Source organism: Lonchura striata, chromosome 18, assembly GCF_050655825.1.
Source record: "Lonchura striata isolate lonStrDom1 chromosome 18, ASM5065582v1, whole genome shotgun sequence".
NCBI classification, from domain to species: domain Eukaryota; kingdom Metazoa; phylum Chordata; class Aves; order Passeriformes; family Estrildidae; genus Lonchura; species Lonchura striata.
In genome coordinates this window covers 7,197,152-7,217,453 of record NC_140720.1, presented here as the reverse complement: position 1 = coordinate 7,217,453, position 20,302 = coordinate 7,197,152, and the positions used below count along the sequence as shown (strand labels likewise).

The 20,302-nt window shown below is 47.2% G+C and overlaps 1 protein-coding gene across 12 annotated transcripts; it reads left to right on the top strand.

Annotated features, from left to right (window-relative positions):
• The first annotated feature begins 142 nt into the window (after window positions 1-142).
• Window positions 143-18,179, top strand: LOC110484691 (uncharacterized). Of its 12 annotated transcripts, none has more exons than XM_085556770.1 (14): window positions 143-1,078; window positions 3,614-3,707; window positions 4,235-6,087; window positions 6,420-6,521; window positions 7,552-7,704; window positions 7,977-8,144; window positions 8,480-8,647; window positions 9,060-9,224; window positions 9,903-10,067; window positions 10,820-10,984; window positions 11,731-11,895; window positions 12,236-12,370; window positions 13,587-13,613; window positions 14,503-18,179. In XM_085556770.1, the coding sequence occupies exons 3-14, from the start codon at window positions 6,075-6,077 to the stop codon at window positions 15,063-15,065; spliced, it is 1,989 nt and encodes a 662-aa protein (XP_085412896.1). In that variant the 5' UTR covers window positions 143-1,078; window positions 3,614-3,707; window positions 4,235-6,074; the 3' UTR covers window positions 15,066-18,179. The 12 variants fall into 12 exon arrangements, with proteins under 12 accessions (XP_085412896.1, XP_085412895.1, XP_085412894.1 ...); XM_085556769.1 differs by having other exon boundaries at window positions 3,490-3,707; XM_085556768.1 differs by having other exon boundaries at window positions 3,490-3,707; window positions 4,170-6,087.
• Window positions 18,180-20,302: the final 2,123 nt, after the last annotated feature.

Sequence of the window (20,302 nt, the reverse complement as noted above, 5' to 3'; positions counted from 1 at the left end):
TGAAGTGTTTTTGACAGTGATTCATTTTAAGATAAGAACTTGGAATTCACAAATCTTGGAAAAAGCAGAGTATGCTCTGGAGGTGTTAAATTGAGTACAGTAATCTAAGCCTAAACTGAAGACCCTAGGATGAAAGAATAAAATTAAAACATAAGCACACTGTTAAGATAATGTTCACTCTCATTTCCTCCACTCAGCTTCCCCAATCTCCACCTATCTATTTCCTAGACAGAATGAAAGTGATCATACTCCTGATCCTACTGAAAGGATTTGTGTTTTTAAGAAAACCACAATTTCTTTTACATGAAGTAAGCAGAGAATCCTATGATCACAACCAGGGAGCCCCTGCATGTAGCCAGGAGGAGGAGAGGGACCAACAGGTTTACTAGAGTGTGTTTACAGACTTTGGAGGAAGAAGCAGCTGTGAGAAGTAACACTAAGGGGAAAGTTGAGTCGGAATTCAAGAGTACTTCAGATGTCATTCTCTAGAAAAACAATTGCTCCCATTTCAAGTTGGTTTCATTGAAGGGCAACTGTAAAGTCCCAGGACAACCCCACCTCCATTTCCTAGGTAACCTGTCAACGAAAATATCAATCTTACAGAAGAATGATCCTTGATCTTCAAACAGAGTCACACCCCAAGTTAATCCCCAGCTTCATTTCAGTTTAATTCTTCAAAGTTACTTCCTTAAGGAGCTGATCAAAGTTCACCTTTCTTCTATAGCCTGAAGATGTGGCAATCATTCTTACCTGACAATAGGTGAAATCCAGCTCTAGCTCTAAAACAGGGCATATTTTGTGGGCATTGAGCTGGATCTCTGCTTATCTTAAAGCTCTCATCGAAACTGAAAGCTCCATTTGCATGTTACTGTCTGCGTCACCAACACAAAGCCCTCATATAGCAGATGAGATTTGACCTGCAAGAAGCAAAGTGAGTTTTAGGCAAAAACACACCACATTTAAACTTCAGGATCTGATTCGTCTGTTCATTTTCCTTCCCTTCTGCCGCTGGAAATTTCTCTGGCAAGAGGAAAAATACCTGTCTGATATCAGTGCTCCTCTTTGCTGACCAAGGCAGGTAAGCAGAGCTCTGTTATTTCTTTCTCTCCTGAGCAAGTGGTGAATGTGGTGCTGCTGTTGGGCTGGAAAGGAACGGATCTTTTCCCTTCATCCCAGCTGTGCACACAGGGATCAGCAAGGTCTTCCCATCCTCCAGGTCCCCTCAGGTGCAGGTGGCAAGAACTAGGGGCATCAGCAGCACAGCAGCTCCCGGAAGGGCTCAGAGAGGAAATGAAAGTTATGGGGAATGTTCATTTGGGGGAAAAGCTGACATATGGACTGGCCCTCTGAGTCTGATGTTTGTTTCCCAATGACTGTGCTGCTGCTGTTCAGGGGAGCAGGAGAGAATTCCCCCTCTGGAGAGGACAGGTAGACCCAGGGTACCCCCTTAGGGCAGGACCTTGAGGCAAAGTAGGACTAATGATAATGCTGGAACTTCCTTCTCGGTAAGTGAGGCTGGTTCCAAGTATGACTGCTTGGAACTCTTTCCTGTTGGAAGTTGAAACACTGGGAAACTGCCTTGATTTTATGATAACTCAGGATATCTCCCAGAGCACCCATGGGTCAGTTGCTTATACAGTATTAAGCTTAAAATTTCCTGATTAGCACCTTGAGTGATTGAGGTTACCAATTCATAAGCAGCAAGCCTCAGGTCATCATGGCATTGTCTTTGTTTACCCATTAAAATAATTAATTTCATAATTTCACAGTGTTCAGGGATCTTTGTGGATCTGACAGGTGTTGCAGAGTCAGTGTCAAACTCACTCCATTTCCCCTCCCCTGCTGTAGCACTGATTCCTGCCCTTATTTGCTCTCTATCCCCATGTGTCTCTTTAGCAGGGCTAAACGTGAAGCTTAGAGGGATGGAGAAATTCTACCTTTGTGTGTTTGTTTTTTGTTGTGTTGAGTTTTTTAGACCTATGTTCCCATGGCAGGGCTGATTAAGAGGGCTTTAAACTAGGTTTAAAGGGATAAGGGGATGAAACTAGGCTCTCCAGAAAGAAGCCCAAGGGTGGTAAGGCAGGGTGGAGTGAAATCTGCAGCCCAGCTTAAGTGCATGTACACCAGTGCATGCAGCATGGGTAAGAAACAGGAAGAGCTGGAAACCACTGTGCAGAGGGAAAGCTGACATAGTCTCCATCATGGAAATGTGGTGGGATGACTCTCATGACTGGAGTATTGCAATAAGTGGCCACAAGCTCTTCAGAAGAGACAGGTGATGAAGAGGTGGAGGGGTGGCTCTGTGTATTAGGGAGGCTCTCAACACCATGGAACTTGAGATTAATGATGATAAGGTCGAGTGCCCATGGGTAAGAATCAGGGGGAAGGCCAACAGCCTGGTGGGGGTCTGTTACAGACCACCCAGCCAGGATGAAGAGGTGGATGTACTAATCTATAAGCAGCTGAAGGATGTTTCAGGATCACCAGTCCGTGGCTCTTGTGGGAGACTTTAACCTGCAAGATGTCTGCTGGGAACTTAACACAGTAGAGAAGCAGCAGTCCAGGAGGTTCTTAGAGTGTATGGAGGAAAACTTCTTGTCACAGCTCTGATCAATGTTGGTCCCAGTCCTGTTCAATATCTTTATTGATGATCTAGACTGGGGGATCGAGTCTGCCATTAGCAGATTTACAGATGACACCAAGCTGTGTGGGAGCATTGATCTGCTGGAGGGTAGGAGGGCTCAGCAGAGGGACGTGGACAGGCTGGATAGATAGGCCAAATCAAACAATATGAGGTTTAACAAGTCCAAGTGCCAGGTCCTGCACTTCAGCCACAACAACTCCTGCAGCACTACAGGCTGGGGACAGAGTGGCTGGAAAGCAGCCAGGCAGAAAGGGACCTGGGGAACTGGTCAACAGCTGATTGAATGTGAGCCAGCAGTGTGCTCACATAGCCAAAAAGGTCAGTGGCATCCTGGCCTGGATCAGGAACAGTGTGGCCAGCAGGAACAGGGAAGTGATTCTTCCCCTGTACTTGGCACTGGTGAGGCCACACCTTGAGTTCTGTGTCCAGTTCTGGGCCCCTCAATTTAGAAAGAATGTTGAGATGTTCAAGCATGTCCAGAGAAGGGCAATAAGGCTCATGAAGGGTCTGAAACACAAGTCCTGTGAGGAGCAGCTGAGGGAGGTGGGGTTGTTTAGCCTGTAGAAGAGGCTCAGGGGAGACCTCATCACACTCTACACCTACTGTAGTCAGGTGAGGGTTGGTCTCTTTTCCCAGGCAACCAGCCTGTGATACTATGATTCCAACCCAAAATTTAAACTGGTGTGTTAAAGTGTCCATTAAATTTCACAGCAGGAAATAGGGACTGGGTGGAGCTTTCTCTTGCATTCCCTGTCACAGCTTCCTGGGAAAATGCTAGATTGAAATTCCTAGAAACTGAAAGTGTAATTGAGATCTTCAGAAGTTTTCTTGATTTCTGATCTCAGCTGTTCAAGATTTGGCACGTTCAGGAGTCACATCTGGTGAAAAGTGCCAGGAGAGAGATCCAAAGGGGTTGGGACAGGATTTCCCTTCTTTTCTCACTTCCCTTCTGTGCCTGTTCCACGTCAGCTGCGGGATTATCCCACCCCTTGGACTGCAGGGATGAAGCAGAGAAGATGGCTGCTGCTGGCTCTGCCACTGCTTCTGGCTATCGCTTTCTCAGGTAATGCTTCCATGAGCTGTTCTGCTCCTTTCTGGGGGATTCCAGCCTGCAGATGATCAGGAGTCCTGGAGCTGAGGGTCTTGGTCTCCTGAGCAGCCCTGATTTCAACTCCACAAGGGCCAGAGCTGCCCTGCCCCTCTGGTCTTGGGGATTACAGCTGTTTGAAGTCAGAGGTTCTCTCCCCTGGGGAAGCCAGGGAAGACCTAAGCCAAGACATCTGTGCCCTGTCCAGCTCTGCCCCAATGCCAGGGGCATTTCCCTGTCTGCATGGGCAGTTGGCATTGTCACAGCCGCCTTGCTGCTGGTGACACAGGCTGCAAAAGGGGAAGGCCAGCTGGGGAGCTGCATGAAATGGCTCTGGACATGCTTTTATGCATTTATTTTTTTTCCTTTTCCCCCAAATAATCCCATCCTGTACATCTTATATCATCCTGTTTTCTCCCTCTAATCTATTACTTTCAGTTGTTCCCTGCTGTTACTCCTAGAGCTGTTTCCTTCATACCACTGCCTTTTCTGATTGATTTCAGCCAGATGCTCACCCACAGACAATTTTGAGCTCACCTCTCCTGAGAATGTAGTTAGAATTGTTGGTCAAGATACAATCCTCCTTGCACCATGTCTTGGTGCAGTGAAGAAAAATCACAGATGGGCACAGAGAGGACATTTACACATACAGGCAGTTTGGAGGTGAATCAATGCAGAAATACCATGGACAGACATCAGTGCCAAGAGATGGATTTGACACTGGGAATGTCTCCCTGACACTGAAGAACATCCAGCCAGCAGATGAAGGAATGTACAGTTGCACTGTGATATCCAGGGACCAGATTGTTGATACGCCTACCAAGCTCAGCATTGCAGGTTGGAGACTTTCTGGGCCGGGTAGGGAAGGAGGGAAGCTCTTACAGAGGGAAAAGAGCTCTCCAAAATGACACTGTCCCCCAGCTGATGCCCCTCATATGACCCAACACGTCCGCTCCCCACTCCCAGCATGGGCCACCTGTCAAGATGTTCTGCAACCTCCATGCCCAGCCCAAGCCCTGTTCTGACCCACATGGAGCTGTAATAATCCCTGGTGGGGAGGCGTGAGGCCACCTGACAGACATCCAAGTGCTCAGCATCCCTGGCTGTGGGACTGATGGGAATGAAGCCCTTCATCTTGTGACTTCTCAGCTGGGGTAAGGGCTAAGGAGATGTTCTGTGCTGCCAGTTCCCCCCAGCTGGACAGTTAGCATCATTTGTATGCAGATATTGATAACATCAGATGGAGCTCATCAACCTTGAGTCACTGCTGAAGAAAAGCACAGAATGGCGGAATCAGGGAATCTTAGAATCAGGCAATGGCATGAGTGGGAATGGACCTTAAAGAATTTCTCATTTGAACTTCCCAGCCATGGGCAGGAACAAATGCTGACCAACCTGGCCTTGAACCCTTCCAGGGGTGCAACATCCACAGCTGCTCTGGGCAAGCTGTGCCAGAGCCTCACTCTTAGTCAAGAATATCTTCCTAAAATCAAATCTAAATCCCTTCATCCAAAGGGGATTAGAGATGCTTTTGGGAGAGGAGAGAGAAAAAGCTGCAAGACAGCACCCATTTCCTACTACTACACAGGACGAATTCCTATGAAATCCAGCTTTGACCGGGAGTATGACACTGAAATATGTGTGGTGCATCCCATCTTATCACACTGGTGAAGCTTTGGTGCAGTCCAGTGACCCATCTGTGCCCATCTGTAGTTCCAGCATGGAATGGGGAGGTGCCTGAGCTTTACTGTGCTGTGTCCTGCTTTACCAACCCTCAAAACTGGACAGGGGTCCTACAGAGCCATTCCAAAAGAAGAATACAAACCACACACCTTCTCCCTACCTGCTCCATGAAATAGTGGGGAGCTGAGCAGCAAACACCATAGTTCTTTCTAAGCCAAAGGAAATTTGGCATTTATGGCAGATGGAGTGCGGGATGACAGAAAGATCAATGAAAAGGTTGTGTGAAGGACTGACAGAAACTGTCAGGAAACTTTGGGTTAAGAAAGAGATGTGAATCAAAGGAAGAGCTGCTTTCAAGGAAACAAACTTCTCCCACTACAAATTCTCCTGTCTTTAAAGTACTGGTGAAGTGTCCATTGAAACTCAGGCCCCCAAGGGCAAGGGCTCAAGCTTGGTTGCAGATCACATAGATGTTTTCCTGAACTTGTTGTCCAGTGGGTTACTGAGGATGGGCAGGGGCTCTCTGCAGACACTGAAAGTAACCAGGACAGTGAGAAGTTCTTCAGCGTGTGTAGTCGAGTCACAGTTACAGGAGAGCAAGTGGGAAAATTCACCTGTCAAATCCTGACCCCCCTGGTGCAGGTGGAGAAGAAAACTACCATGCTCATCTCAGGTGAGTCCCATTGTCCCCAGAAGTCTTTGCTGGACTGTCTCAGGAGCTCTGTGAGGCCCTTTCCAGTGCCAGGGAAGGCAACAGCTCTCCAGTCCAGCCAGACCCATCCCAGAGCACCACGGTGGTGCAGGCAGGACAGGCTGCAGTGTGAAATGAGCAGGGTCCCTCTTGCCCCTAGGGATGTGACATCTCAAGGGAAGGCAGGCTCTGACCACCTGTACAGGACTGTGACTATTTCTCCATATATCTCCACAAAATCTCTTTGAGTGGGTGCTTAAGTTTAAGGGTAAGATTGAACATTGCCAGATGACACTCAGATTTTTTTCCCAAAGGTTCTGTTTTTCCAGGTGCATCTCAGTGGATCTCTGCCTCATGGATACAACTCTCTTTATTCCTTCTCACATTGGCTGCTGGTTCTGTTCTGATATTTCAAGGTAAGGCCTCCTGGTTCACAGAACCTCATGTTATTAGAAGTGAGGCTGCAGTATGTAATTTCTCAGCCTCTTGTAAGACTCCTCTCTGACAAATACGATGAAATACCATGTAGTCTACTTCTGGTTCACAGATATATTAGCTTCCACTCAGCTCAAATTCTGAGTTGTCCTGCAGGTAGAATTTTGCCGTCTGTCATCCAGAGGCAGAAGGGAGATGCCTCCACGTGCATTTGAGACCTTGGGTGGACCATGGTATCTACAGGCAAGAGGAGGAAGGAGGATGGGATCGGGGTACTTTTCCTGGGGTCAATTAGAAGGGTCCCTTCCTCTGCCTCCATTGGTCTCGTTCTCCCCAGTACTTCCAGTGGAACTCATTTATCAGATCTGGACTTTTTTTCCTAGAAGTGTTAGTGGTGCCTCCCACCTTGGCAAGGGCCTGTCCAGAGATCTCTGCCTCTGCAGCCATGGCTGGGGAGAAGTCTCATTTACCTAGTCCAGTGCCCACAGAATGGGGGACCTATCTTTATTTTTCAGGGCTCAGTTCTTTTCCAAGGCTGCTGAATTAGAAAGGATTGTCTGAGGAAAGAGAAATCTGGAGAGTGTAAATTAGAAATAGGCAGGACATGAGGAAACTGAATTGAATTTCTTGTGCCCTCCCTGCATAAAGAAAGAAAAAGGAAAAAAACAAACAGGTAAGCAGGGTCATTCCCCACCAGGCCTTTATAATTTTGGAAGCAAACTCTGCTCCACAATCAGAGTGACTTGTGAGTTAGTCCTAGGAGTGTGTGCCTTGTGAAGAACTTCCTTGGGAGCAGCTCTTATGTCCCATGCCAGTGGAACACCTTTGATTACTGAGTCAGCAACTGGAGGTGGTCAAGGTCCCTCTTCTCTCCCTTGTCCTTGAAGGCAGTGAAAGAACAGCACCTTCCTGGTCTTTTCTAGGAGGAAAGGCCTACGTCACTAGTGGAACAAGACCTTGCCTCAGGGAAGAAAAAATCATTATCTCTGTGACGCCAGTCTTTTTTCACAGGAAGGAGAGTGGACTCCCTGGAAACTGTTTGGCTGAAGAAACACCAGCACCTCTACCAAAAAATTCAGACTCTGCAGGAAGCTTTCCAGAATGAGCAGGAGTCCACACGGCATGATATTCAGCTCCTCAGAACAGACCTGAAGAAGGAACTAGGTGAGCAGGACCATTCCCCAGCAGGCCTCCTCCCTGGAGGCAAAAGATGCTCTACAGGCAGCACTAACCCAAATCCCTCAAACTGTCCCATGTGATTGCCCACCACAGCTCCTCAAAGCAGATGGAGAAGTAGGGAATAGCTTTTTTCATCAAGAATACTCAAAGGGAAAACCTGAAGAGATTCTTGGGCAGTGAATTTAAATCAGGACACTGCTCTCTCTTCCTCAGTAAGGTAATGAGAGTGTCCCAATTACACTGTTCTTTCTTTATAGGATTGACAATAGATGCAAATACTACAAACACTTTGGAATCTGTGTGGAAGGAAGACCTCCAAGAAGTGTCCCAACAAGTCCAAACTCTGCAGAAAGCTTTTAAAAGCACCCAGGTGTACGCACAGCGTGACCTTCAGATGATCAGAACAGTCCTGAAGGATGAACTAGGTGAGCAGGGCCATTCCCCAGCAGGCCTTCATCTCTCTGAAGGTCAATCTGGCTCTACAGGTAAACTGATCTGTGAGTTAATCCTTTGCCTTTTATCAGAATGGGCAGAACTTCCTTGGTAGCAGCTCTTATGTCCCAGTCATGTGGAACACCTTTGATGCTGAGGTGGCAACTGGAGATGGCCAAGGTCCCTCTTTTCTCCCTTGTAGAAGGGAGTGAAAGAACAACATCTCCTCGGTCCTTTTTAAGAAGGAAGTTTTGTGTCATTATTGGGACAAGACCTCACCTCAAGGGAGAAAAATAATTTTCCCAGTGACACCAGTCTTTTTTTGCAGTAAAGACAGTGGAGGCAAATGTCACAGGGAATATAGCATGCATATGGCAGAAGGACCTCCTGCAGCTCTCCCAACAAATTCAAACTCTGAAGCAAACTTTCCAGAACATGAAGTTTGCCATACAGCGTGACCTTCAAATGACCAGAACAGACCTGGAGAACAAACTAGGTGAGCAGAAGCATTTCCACTACAGGCCTTCATTCCTCTGAAGGCAAAGGCTGTCCTACTGTGAATTTGTCCACCACATCTCCTCAAGGGGGATGGGGAAAGACAGCCCTTACAGGGGAAACAGTTTTTGTGCTCTGTGGCACCACACAATCTTCATGCCAAAGAGTATTACCTCCCAAGAATACTCTTTGGAGAGACAGAGTGGGATCATTCCTGCCTTCATGCTTCCCAGGAGGCCTTGGGCAAGCCATTAGGAAGACCCACAGGGAGGGGGAGAAGCCTAAGAGAGCCCTAAGAGATGCCTTGACAGGGATTTTATATCAGAGCTTTTGGTCATTGTCATTACAGATCAATGGCTTCCCCTTCAAGAAAACCATGACTTTGTCCCAGTGAAAATATTCTTTCTTCTCAGGAGAGACAGTGGAGGAAAAAACAAGCACCTTAGAATCCAGGCTGGAGAAGGACCACCATGAAATCTCCAAACAAATTCAAACTCTGCAGGAAAACTTCCAGAACACATATGAGACCACACAGCGTGACCTTCAGATGATCAGAATACACTTGGAGCATGAGCTAGGTAAACCAGGCCATTCCCCAGCAGGCTTTCATTTCTCTGAAGAGAAAAGCTGTTCTACAGGCAAACAGTCCTGTGAGCTCATTGTCCACAGCTCCTCAAAGTGGATGAAGGAGAGTCCTCACATGGCAAACCAGCTTTTGTGCTCCATGAAACTGAAACACCTCCAAGTCAAAGCACCCCTGATGAGCTCCACCCCATGCTGACCTGCTCAGCTTGGGGGCATCTCCATGGCCAGTGCAGGAGCTGGGAGCAGGGGAGGGCACTGGCAGCACCCAGCACTCTCTGCCAAATGTTCAGGGATGTTTCCCTGGGCAGGCACAGGGCCCATGTCCAGTCTCAGGACCCACTGACCAAGGCTGAGACCCAGTGAACATTCCTGAGACCACAATGGGGTCTGAGGGACAGGTAGGGGATGTCCCACCACACCTTCCTCGTGACAAAGAGCATTGTTTCCCAGGGCCCACAGATGCTGTCTGGAGAGATGGACTGGGGTCAGTGCCATCCAGCAGGCCTTGATCAAGCCTTTAGGGAGGTCCAGAGGAAGTGGGAGAGTGCTGAGGAAAGATGCTGTGGCAGGGAATTTCAATCAGAGTTTTCAGGCATTGTGACTGCAGATTGCTGGTGTCCCCCTCAAGACAGCAGTGAGCCTGCTCCAGTGAGATGGTTCTTTCTTCACAGGAAGGACAGTGGAGGAAAATACAAGGACCATGGAATCCATGTGGAAGAAGGACCTTCTGCAGCTCTCTCAGCAAGTGCAAACTCTGCAGGGAGCATTCCAGAACTTGGAGGGGTCCACACAGCGTGACCTGCAGATGATAAGAGTAGAGATGAAGAATGAGCTAGGTAAGCTAGGTCATTCCTCAGCAGGCCTTCACCTCTCAAAAGGCAGGAGCTGCTTTAAAGGCAAACTTTGCTGTGAGGACATCCTCCACAGCTCCTCAAAGGGGATGGGGAAAGAGAGTCCTTAAATGGGGAATAGATTTGACATCCTTGCCACTGGAACACCTCCATGTGTTCTCTGCAGGAGCTCAAGGTCCCTCTTCTCTCCCTTGTCCTTGGAAAGAGTTTGAATTCTGAGTTCTCTCACTGTCTGATACTCCTTAAGGTTTCCCCTTGAACCCTGTCCAGCCCCAGGTGGGTTGGATTGGCCATCAGACTCAAACAATCTCACCAGAATTCAATCAAGCAATCAGCCCAGGTAAACAATTCTCCAAGCGCGTTCCACATGAGAAAAACAAGAAGCAGAAACAGAATTTTTTCTCTTTCTTTCTCTCTGTTCTGCTCTATGAAAAAATCCTGAGAGAGAATTGTGGTTGCCACAGGTAGGGGATGTCCCACCACACCTTCCTTGTGACAAAGAGCATTGTTTCCCAGGGCCCACAGATGCTGTCTGCAGAGATGGACTGGGGTCAGTGCCATCCAGCAGGCCTTGATCAAGCCTTTAGGGAGGTCCAGAGGAAGTGGGAGAGTGCTGAGGAAAGATGCTGTGGCAGGGAATTTCAATCAGAGTTTTCAGGCATTGTGACTGCAGGTTGTTGGTGTCCCCCTCAAGACAGCAGTGAGTCTGCTCCAGTGAGATGGTTCTTTCTTCTCAGGAAGGACAATGGAGGAAAATACAAGGACCATGGAATCCATGTGGAAGAAGGACCTTCTGCAGCTCTCCCAGCAAGTGCAAACTCTGCAGGAAGCATTCCAGAACATGGAGGGGTCCACACAGCGTGACCTGCAGATGATAAGAGTAGAGATGAAGAATGAGCTAGGTAAGCTAGGTCATTCCTCAGCAGGCCTTCACCTCTCAAAAGGCAGGAGCTGCTTTAAAGGCAAACTTTGCTGTGAGGACATCCTCCACAGCTCCTCAAAGGGGATGGGGAAAGAGAGTCCTTAAATGGGGAATAGATTTGACATCCTTGCCACTGGAACACCTCCATGTGTTCTCTGCAGGAGGTCAAGGTCCCTCTTCTCTCCCTTGTCCTTGGAAAGAGTTTGAATTCTGAGTTCTCTCACTGTCTGATACTCCTTAAGGTTTCCCCTTGGACCCTGTCCAGCCCCAGGTGGGTTGGATTGGCTATCAGACTCAAACAATCTCACCAGAATTCAATCAAGCAATCAGCCCAGGTAAACAATTCTCCAAGCACGTTCCACATGAGAAAAACAAGAAGCAGAATTTTTTCTCTTTCTTTCTCTCTGTTCTGCTCTATGAAAAAATCCTGAGAGAGAATTGTGGTTGCTGCAGGTAGGGGATGTCCCACCACACCTTCCTCATGACAAAGAGCATTGCTTCCCAGGGCCCACAGATGCTGTCTGCAGAGATGGACTGGGGTCAGTGCCATCCAGCAGGCCTTGATCAAGCCTTTAGGGAGGTCCAGAGGAAGTGGAAGAGTGCTAAGGAAAGATGCTCTGGCAGGGAATTTCAATCAGAGTTTTCAGGTATTGTGACTGCAGGTTGTTGGTGTCCCCCTCAAGACAGCAGTGAGTCTGCTCCAGTGAGATGGTTCTTTCTTCACAGGAAGGACAATGGAGGAAAATACAAGGACCATGGAATCCATGTGGAAGAAGGACCTTCTGCAGCTCTCCCAGCAAGTGCAAACTCTGCAGGGAGCATTCCAGAACATGGAGGGGTCCACACAGCGTGACCTGCAGATGATAAGAGTAGAGATGAAGAATGAGCTAGGTAAGCTATGTCATTCCTCAGCAGGCCTTCACCTCTCAAAAGGCAGGAGCTGATCTGCAAATGTCCTGTGAGCTAGTTCTTTGCCTCTTCTGTGTGGGTGCATGGGGCAGAACTTCCTTGGAGCTGCTCTTTTGTCCTATGCCAGTGGAACACCTTTGATGGTGAAGTGGTACTGGGAGTCAGTAAAGTCCCTTGTCTCTCCATCACATTTAGAGAGTGTGAAAGCACAGTGTCTTTTTGGTCCTTTCTAAGAAGAAAGGTGCAGTGTAATTCGTGGTACCGTACCTCATCTCAGGTGAGGCAAAACCACTGTCCCACTGACACCAGTCTGCTCTTACAGGAAGGACAGTGAAGGAAAATACCTCAAGGGTCTTGGAAGCCATGCAGCTGATGGATATCCCGCATCTCTCTCAAGAAATCCAGACTCTGGAAAAAACTTTGCAGACCATATCGTCGTCCACAAAATATGACTTAGGTGAGCAAAAGCTGCTTTACAGGCAAATTGTGCTGTGAGCTTCTTGTACATAGCTCCTCAAAGCAGATGGAGAGGGACAGACTTTCTTGGCACCTGCAAAGACATGTGAACACTGAGATGATGACTGCAGGTGGTCAAGGTCCCTCTTTATTACCTTGACTTTGAAGGGAATGTGTAGTGTGGGCTCTCTATGACCCAATACGTGGTAAAGAAGCCCACCTCCATGCCTTAATATTATCTTCTTGCTTTCTTCACTTCTCTTCCTCTTAACAAACACTGTTGTCTCCCACAGCCCATAGCTGCTGTTTGGAGAGATGGAGGGGGCTGATCCCAACCCTCCATCCTACCCAACAGGCCTTTCCCAAGCCTTTGGGACATCTCCCAGGACCTGTGCTCTTTCCACAGCCCTCCAGCAGTCAATCCATCCAAACCTGTGCTATTCAGCTGGGAGGGTCTTTGCTCTCCTTTTTCCAGAGCCCATGTGCCCCAGAGCACTGGGAGTTGGACATTTCAGGGCGGGAAGGACCACAGGAGTGTGAGTCCCAGACAAAACATAGGGGTTCAGGCCTTGGGCAAGCCCTGCTCCTCTTCCCCCAGCCCACAGTGCTCCATCACTTTGACAAGGGTTTCCAGGGGTAACTGGTGCAGGAAAGTCACCTTTTCTTCCTGGCAAGTCCTTCTCTCTGAAAGCCCATCTCCTTTTTAGTTTAGGATCTGGCCATTCCTCTGGCCTCTCTTTCCCATCTGAAAAGGAAAGAGAGGCTGAGCTCATCTCAGCACATTTTAGTCCTCCTCAGTACTCAGAGGAAGCAAATTGGAGCCACGTGCCCCATGTCTGGAAGACAAAATTATCACACACCCTGATGTACTGTTTTCTCTGGGAGTCTTTGACGAAATGAGAGTAGAACTGGTTAAGAGAACACTGTGTGTGTGGTGGGGGAATAGGAGAGCATGGGCGTGGCACGAGTGTCATGAAGGACAGAGGGATGGGTGTCATGTGTAAGAAATATCCTCAATCCCATTTTGTTTGGCCCCATTTTGGGGTGCTGTCAGCACCCCAGCAACACTAAGAGCCTTGTGTCTGACCATACTGTCAGTGTCAGAGTAGGGGAGCATGAGAGTGGCCTCATTGTCCCTGAGGGGGGAGAGCTTTACTTTATTGCCAGAGCAAGCCTTGACAAATCCAGTTATTTCCTGCTTTTCTCCTTTCCCACAGACCTGCCAGTCCTACGGTCCTACAAAGGTAAGCATAGGTGAGATGAGGAAGTGAGTACTCAGGAGCCTGAGTGCAGCTCTGGAAAACACACCCAACCCCCTCAGACAGCTCATTGGAGAAGAACACACTCAGGGAAGGGTGGTTGGATGACTTTTTTTGCTGTTACGTGCTGCCCAAGGCCCTGCCTTTGTTTGTCAGGAGCCTTCTCAGCTGTGGGGAGCAGGCACAGCTGGCTTTTCCTACTTCTGATTTGGCTCTTGGGCCTCTCAGGAAAAGTGTCTGGAGCTGATCTTGCTCCACAGCAGGAGCAGCTCCTTCTCCTTTCAATCAGAATTGAGCTGGAGGACCTCAGTTTGTGACATTGCACCTTGCTTGAGTCCTACCAGGGGTTCCTTCCATTCTCTGATGCATGTGGAAAGCTGAGGCAAGAAACATTTCCTTGTGGCAGAGCAGATCACAAATCCATGTGCAAGCAGGATCATACACTGGTGCTCTCCTGTTATTGAGGAAAAAAAATGCTTAAAACTTGAAAAACCCCTTCAGACTTTGGCAAGGAGTTAATCCAAACCTAATTCCATCTGCTGCAAACTTCTGGTCCTTTTCCTCAGGCCACCTCTCCTCCAGCAATGCAGAGATGGAGGCAGAGGAAGCTGAGCACCACAGCCTCCTCCTTGGAGCTGCCTGCTGCAGTCCCAGGAGCACTGCAGGAGTGCCTTGAGGCATTTGGTGCGTGCTGGTTGCCACTCTCTGTGGCAGGAGGGGAGAGAGATGCTTGAGGTGTCCCAAGACAAGACCTGAGCATGGAGGTGGGGGAAGGGAAGGACAAATGAGAGAGGGATGAAGGCAGAGAAGGGAGAGGTTCAGAAAAGCAGAGTTCATGTTTTCTGCTCACCATGGCTTGACTTGACCATTGCAGGAGATGTCATCCTGGATGCTGACACGGCTCATCCCAGACTGGAAATCTCTGCGGATGGGAGGAGAGTGAAAGATACTGGTGTCATCAGATTCTCGCTCAGAAGTGAGAAGAGATTTGATTCTCATCTGTTTGTGCTGGCAAAGGAAGGATACACTTCTGGGAAACACTATTGGGAAGTAAATGTTGGGACAAGAAGAAACTGGGCCTTGGGTATTGCCTGTGAATCTGTGACTCGCAAAGGAACTTTGACTCTGTGTCCTGAGAATGGCTTCTGGGTTATTGCGTGTGTAGATGGGCAAGATTATTTGGCCTGCACAAATCCTTGGACCTGTCTGACTGTGACTGGCTCTTTGTCAAAGATTGGGATCTTCTTGAACATCCCAGCCAAGCAGGTTTCTTTTTATGATGTCTTTAGGGCAGTAGCTTTGTACACTTTAAACATTGCTGAGGGCAGCAGCCAGGAAGGCAAATTCCTTCCCTTCTTCTCTACAGGCCTTGCTGCTGCTGAGCCCGACACTGAGCCACTAGAAATATTGCCATTTTCTGATGATGATGATGAGTAGTTTACTCTGCATTTCAAAGGTCAATACTGTGATTGAATCACTTTGTAATCAGGCTGCTGATTTGTGTCTTCCAAACAAAAGTATTGAAGGAGAGGGCAAATTTGTCACAGTGGTCAGCTTTCTAAACTATGCATCAGAACAAAAAGTTTTTTTGAGGGAAATTTTATATTGTCAAGAGAAATAATTTTTATTTCATGGTAGTATGAAAAAAGCACTTCCTGTGGATTGTGAATTTTCCTGGAAAATTACTGTATTGGGATGGGTTTTTTTGATCTCATACAATTTTTTTTTTTTTTTTTTTTTTGTTTGTTTTGTGTCTGGGGTGGTTGCTGACCTGCCTCTGCCCCCCAGTCCCCCTGACTTTGGGATCATTGGGATGAATGAGAGCCGGACCAGGGTTTCCAGTGAGAACTGGGGGCAGAGTGAGGAGCAGCTCCTTCCTTCTGGCCAGGCTTTTTGGCTGGCTGGGCCCCTAGTTTCTCTGACTAGAGATACTGTTGCTCTGTGGGTTTTTCCTGTTTCTTTTTGTTTCTTTTCCTTCCTCTGTTTTTTCTGGATCAATATTAGTGTATCTCCTGGAAGTTACTGCCCTTAGGCATTCTGCAGATGCAGCCAGAGTCTCATGAGGTTCTTATTTCACCTCATAAAGTTTAGAACAATTGATTTCCCTTGGCATTGCATGTTTAAAGCCAAATAATATCCATTTTTGATATTTTCCCAGGAAATCCTTCCCTTCCCTGGTATTGGGGTCCCAATGGGGGTTCAAGGAGGGAAAGTGCTCTTCAGCAGTTCCTGGTAGCCTGCCCTGTGTGTCTATACTGTTCACCTCCCTCCTGGCAGCCTGGAGTACCATCTCTTTTCCTGTGGAAAAATAATTGACTAGATGATCCAGCAGAACCTGTATATCCAGTCAGTCTGGATCTCGAGAATGGTTTCAAATAATTTAGGTAGTCTCTCCAGATCTTCTCTATAGAGAAGAGGTGAGGCATCTCACACACACCTCAAGATTGATTGAAAGAGAAATGTACTTTTACCATTACCAGGAAATGAGAGACCTTCTGTTTACCCCAGGTTCACCCTAACACTGGCCACTCCTTTTGCAGTTTCAGATGGTTTTGCAAATAAAAGAATAAATTCACAGAAGGCAATTAATTCAATTTCCCTCTCTCCCTCCCTAAACTAAGGTACCATTCTCTGGCCACTTAAGCCTGGTGCTTTAGCTGGTATACTGACCACCACTGATGGCAATATTGGATTAGTCTAGGTTTACTTGGTGGGTCTCCTCCTATCTGTTTCCAGTTTTTCAATATACATTTAAATAGAGAATTGAAATCTCCCACTTTAATTTTAGAAGAGACCGGCCCCATTTGCAATAATTACAAATATACAAGCTATTATATCTGAAAGTTAAAATGGTATTTCTGGGTTTGCAATGGAAGGGGGAGTAGGGAAGAGAAAATAGACTGCCAAACCAGCAGTCACTAAAACTGACACAAGAGGGTGCTTCAAGTCCACAAATGAGATCTCAGCCACGCACACAAAACTAAAGCGACTCCAATACCCCAGCAAACACTCAGTCACACTCCAACACTCTCTCAGCAAATGAATTTTTATATCACGGACATCTCCATGTTGATATGCTGGAAAACCCAAATCAACACAACACTCTCACATGAACACACTTGCAGAGTTCAAGAAAAATGCAAAGAATGCAAAGGAATTAACAAAACTTCATCACAAAAGCAGCTCCAGATGAGGCCAGGACTGGGTTTCGATTGTAAGTGGAGACTGTTTTTTTTCCTTAATTCCTTTGCCCGAGTCAAGATGGTCGCAGCCTCTGCTATGAGACAGTGGAACAATGATTTTTCTTTAAACTACAAGTTTAGCTTGATACAATGATTCCTGATACCTCCTGGGGATATCCTCTAATACCTTGTAGGGGACTTGAACCCCGGACAGGGGAAACTCTGACCCCCTGAGATTGGCAACTCAAATCTCCCCACAATAAGCTTAGCCAGGGAATCAAACCCTGTTTGCAGGGACTCAAATCCTCCTTACCAGTAACTCTGTGTGGGGATTCATATCCCTTGTCAAGATAAATAATTTAAATGATGCCTTTACTTACCCCAGGGATCTTGCCTCGAGTTCCTGCTGGTCAGAAGCTGAGGTTCTCCCTGAGAATTCCTCAGAGCGAGCTGGAGATCTGTTGACTGCAGATTCATTGAAACTCTAGGCTGATCTTCTGTCTGGCTCTCCAATTTACTGTCACAAAATCTCCAGAGGGCATAATTTATTCAGAACTGAGGTTGCACAAAGGATACCTCTAACCATTCATGCACACATGATTTTACAAGTGAGTGCATATTACAATTTACCCATTACCATAAAACCCATGCCAAGTTACCAGATTCAATCTTTGTTTTGTCTATTACTACATTCTTGAGCCAGATGTCTTCTTATCTTCCAACTGTCCTTGCTAGGAAAGCAATTTTGCATGCCTTGTTTCTATGCTGAAAGTTCACAGGCAGAGTAAAAATTAAATGAACCCTTCTGGTATCACATAGGATGGCAGCCTCTCTCCAGCTTCTTTCCCTGAGTACTTCCATTCCCATGGAACCACCCTGATAATGGACCTCTGTGTGTTGGACATGGTGGCTGTCACCTTGACATGGCCAACACGCACCTGGATGGGCTCCTGGCAGGTGTCCAGGGTGACACGGTGGCACGCAGTCATCCCATTGTGTCACTACACAACACACAAAAGCATGACACAAGACACTGCTATTGCAAAGGTAAAAAAGAGGAAGTTTTATTTCTGACTCCAACATTTATACTTTTCCAAAGGTGACTGTGGGTCTCAGATTCAGTCAAAGAAAGAAACTGAGAGTTTCTATCCAGGCAGAAGCCTGGGAAAGAGTTGGAGAAGAATGTAAATAATTCTTTATCTCTCTTGTTTTTCACATTGTTTATAGTTAAGTTCTATCACTGTGCATCAAGCACTCTGCACCAATGGTGTGGGTTGTTTTCACTTCAGAACCAATAGATTTGGTCCTTGCAGAGCTCTGTATAAAAGAGCAGTGTATTTTGAATAAATAGGAGTTTTACTCTCAGCAGCCTTCTGAGTCAGAGTCTTCTCACTCCTGTCCTGCCTCAACAGCGACAGGTGACAGTGGACTGGAGGGTGAATGTGCCACCTCTCCAATGACACTGGCCAAACCACCACATCAAACCTCTCTGCCTTCATGAAGGAATGCAAAACAATAAGTTGTTTACAGAAAGTTGTGTGAGAAAGTTTTCTACAAGAATGTAAACTCAGAAGCCCTTAGAAAAATCTCAAAAATCAGGGCAACACCATTGGTTGGGAGGGGAGTGCCCCTCTGGGACATGTGGATGAAGGTGTCCTCCAACCTGCCCAGGTGATCTTTGAGCAGAATCACCTCCAGACCCACCTCCATGGGAAACAGGTCATAGTCCAGGGGGTTGGAGAAGAAGATGGCCACAGTGAAGGTCATGGCCTCGTAGACCAGGACTCCCACACAGCCACAAAATGGGGCCTAGAGAACTCACAGGAGTTGGAGGAGGCAGGGGCATGCAAGGGCTGGAGGGGCTGTGGCCACTGTAAAAGTAGACCCTGTGGAGGAGAAATCGAGGGGTGGGGTCAGGGGAGGATGGTGAGACTGCTGGGAGATTGTGGTGGAGCAAGTGGTAGGGGGTGGAACTAGTAGGAGACAGTCTCTCCACCACTGGGAGGTGCTGGAACCAACGGGAGATAATGGTGGGACTATTGGGAGATGGTGGGAACATTGGGAGACCAGCAGGAAATGGGCCAAACCCTGGGAGATGCTCCCACCATGGAATGATGACCCCACCCAAACCTCTTCCCCTGCACCCCCAGGGGTCCTCCCCAGCCCTTCCCTCACCTGGGGCTCTCCAAGGTGACATTCTGGGTGGTGTTAGCTAGCTGGATCTCCACAGTCTGCTCCAAGAATTCCCACATCCTGGCATAGGATTTGCTACTCCACAGGGTCAGAATCTTATCAAATTTGGGGTTTCCTTGGGAAAATCTCAAGGTTTCCTTATCACTCTCTACTACTCCCTCAAAGGTGGTTGTAATCAGGTGGGGGTTGGTTTCTTCTCCCAGGCAACCACTGACAGAACAAGAGGACACAGTCCTCAGCTGTGCCAGGGGAAGTTTAGGTTAAATATCAGGAAAAAAAAATTCACTGAAGGAGTGCTGGAATCATCTGCCCAGAGAGGTGGTGGAATCACCACTCCTAGACATGTTTTAAAAAAGACTGGACATGGCACTGTCAGTTATTGTTCCCTGTCAATGAAGTGAATTCCAGTGATCTGAGGGGTAGGTCTGATAATTAAAGTCTCTGATGTACACAAGAGTAGAAAGATCACCCAGCAGCTGGCAATAAGAAGAAACTAGAAGAAACTGTCTAAGAGAATTTTCATCTGCAATGATTTCTGCAGGCTGCAAGACTCAAATGATAACTTGAAAAAAAGTGTTCAATAGCATGCATTCAGCATTGGACTTATTGCTAAAATAATTTATTAATGCTATATTGCTTCTCTGAACTTGGGATGTGGTAGTAAACAAGTGTCTCATTACAATTCACATAGAGCTGTGCAGTGTGCTCCATATTCTCCTCCCTCTATTCAGAAAGAAGCTGAATGATACCTCTGGAACTTGCACTTAAAATTAGCCATAGTAACTCACTGAATTGTTTGAACATATCCTCCAGCAAATAGATCCTCCATCAAATCATGGCTTCACTCAGAACAATTAAACCCGTGGAACAGGACTTCACTCAAATACATTTACTGCTCTAACCCTGCCTTTGCCATATGCTGATTTCCCGCAGAGGGAGGAAGTCTGAGTACCATGCAAGATTTTCCAAATAGAATAATAAATAAGTGGGTGTTTGAGCTCTGAAAGGATGTGGAGCTCTGAAAGAATGTGAAGCCCTCAAAGTGGTGTAGCTGATTTGGTATTTTACTTGCATAGAGTAACCCCAACATTTTCCAGCATGTTTTCAGCTTGGAAACCTGTGTGCACTTATGTAAAACATTGCCAAGAACAAATGAAGGTGAAGCACATATGACAAATTAATGAACAGATGAGGCCTCTGCTATCCCACTTTCCCAGCTGTGGAAGGTTTTACTAACTTTTAAGGACAGTAATTAACATGTTTCTGCTGGAGGCACCCTAGGAAGGGGAACCTGTGCCC

Bases quoted from the DNA above. Each gene is read 5' to 3' on its own strand.
- LOC110484691 (XM_085556763.1), top strand. From the start codon at position 3,647: ATGAAGCAGAGAAGATGGCTGCTGCTGGCTCTGCCACTGCTTCTGGCT. The intron at 11,896-12,235 runs GTAAGCTATGTC...CTGCTCTTACAG, and splicing joins AGAGATGAAGAATGAGCTAG to GAAGGACAGTGAAGGAAAAT. The intron at 13,614-14,502 runs GTAAGCATAGGT...TGACCATTGCAG, and splicing joins AGTCCTACGGTCCTACAAAG to GAGATGTCATCCTGGATGCT.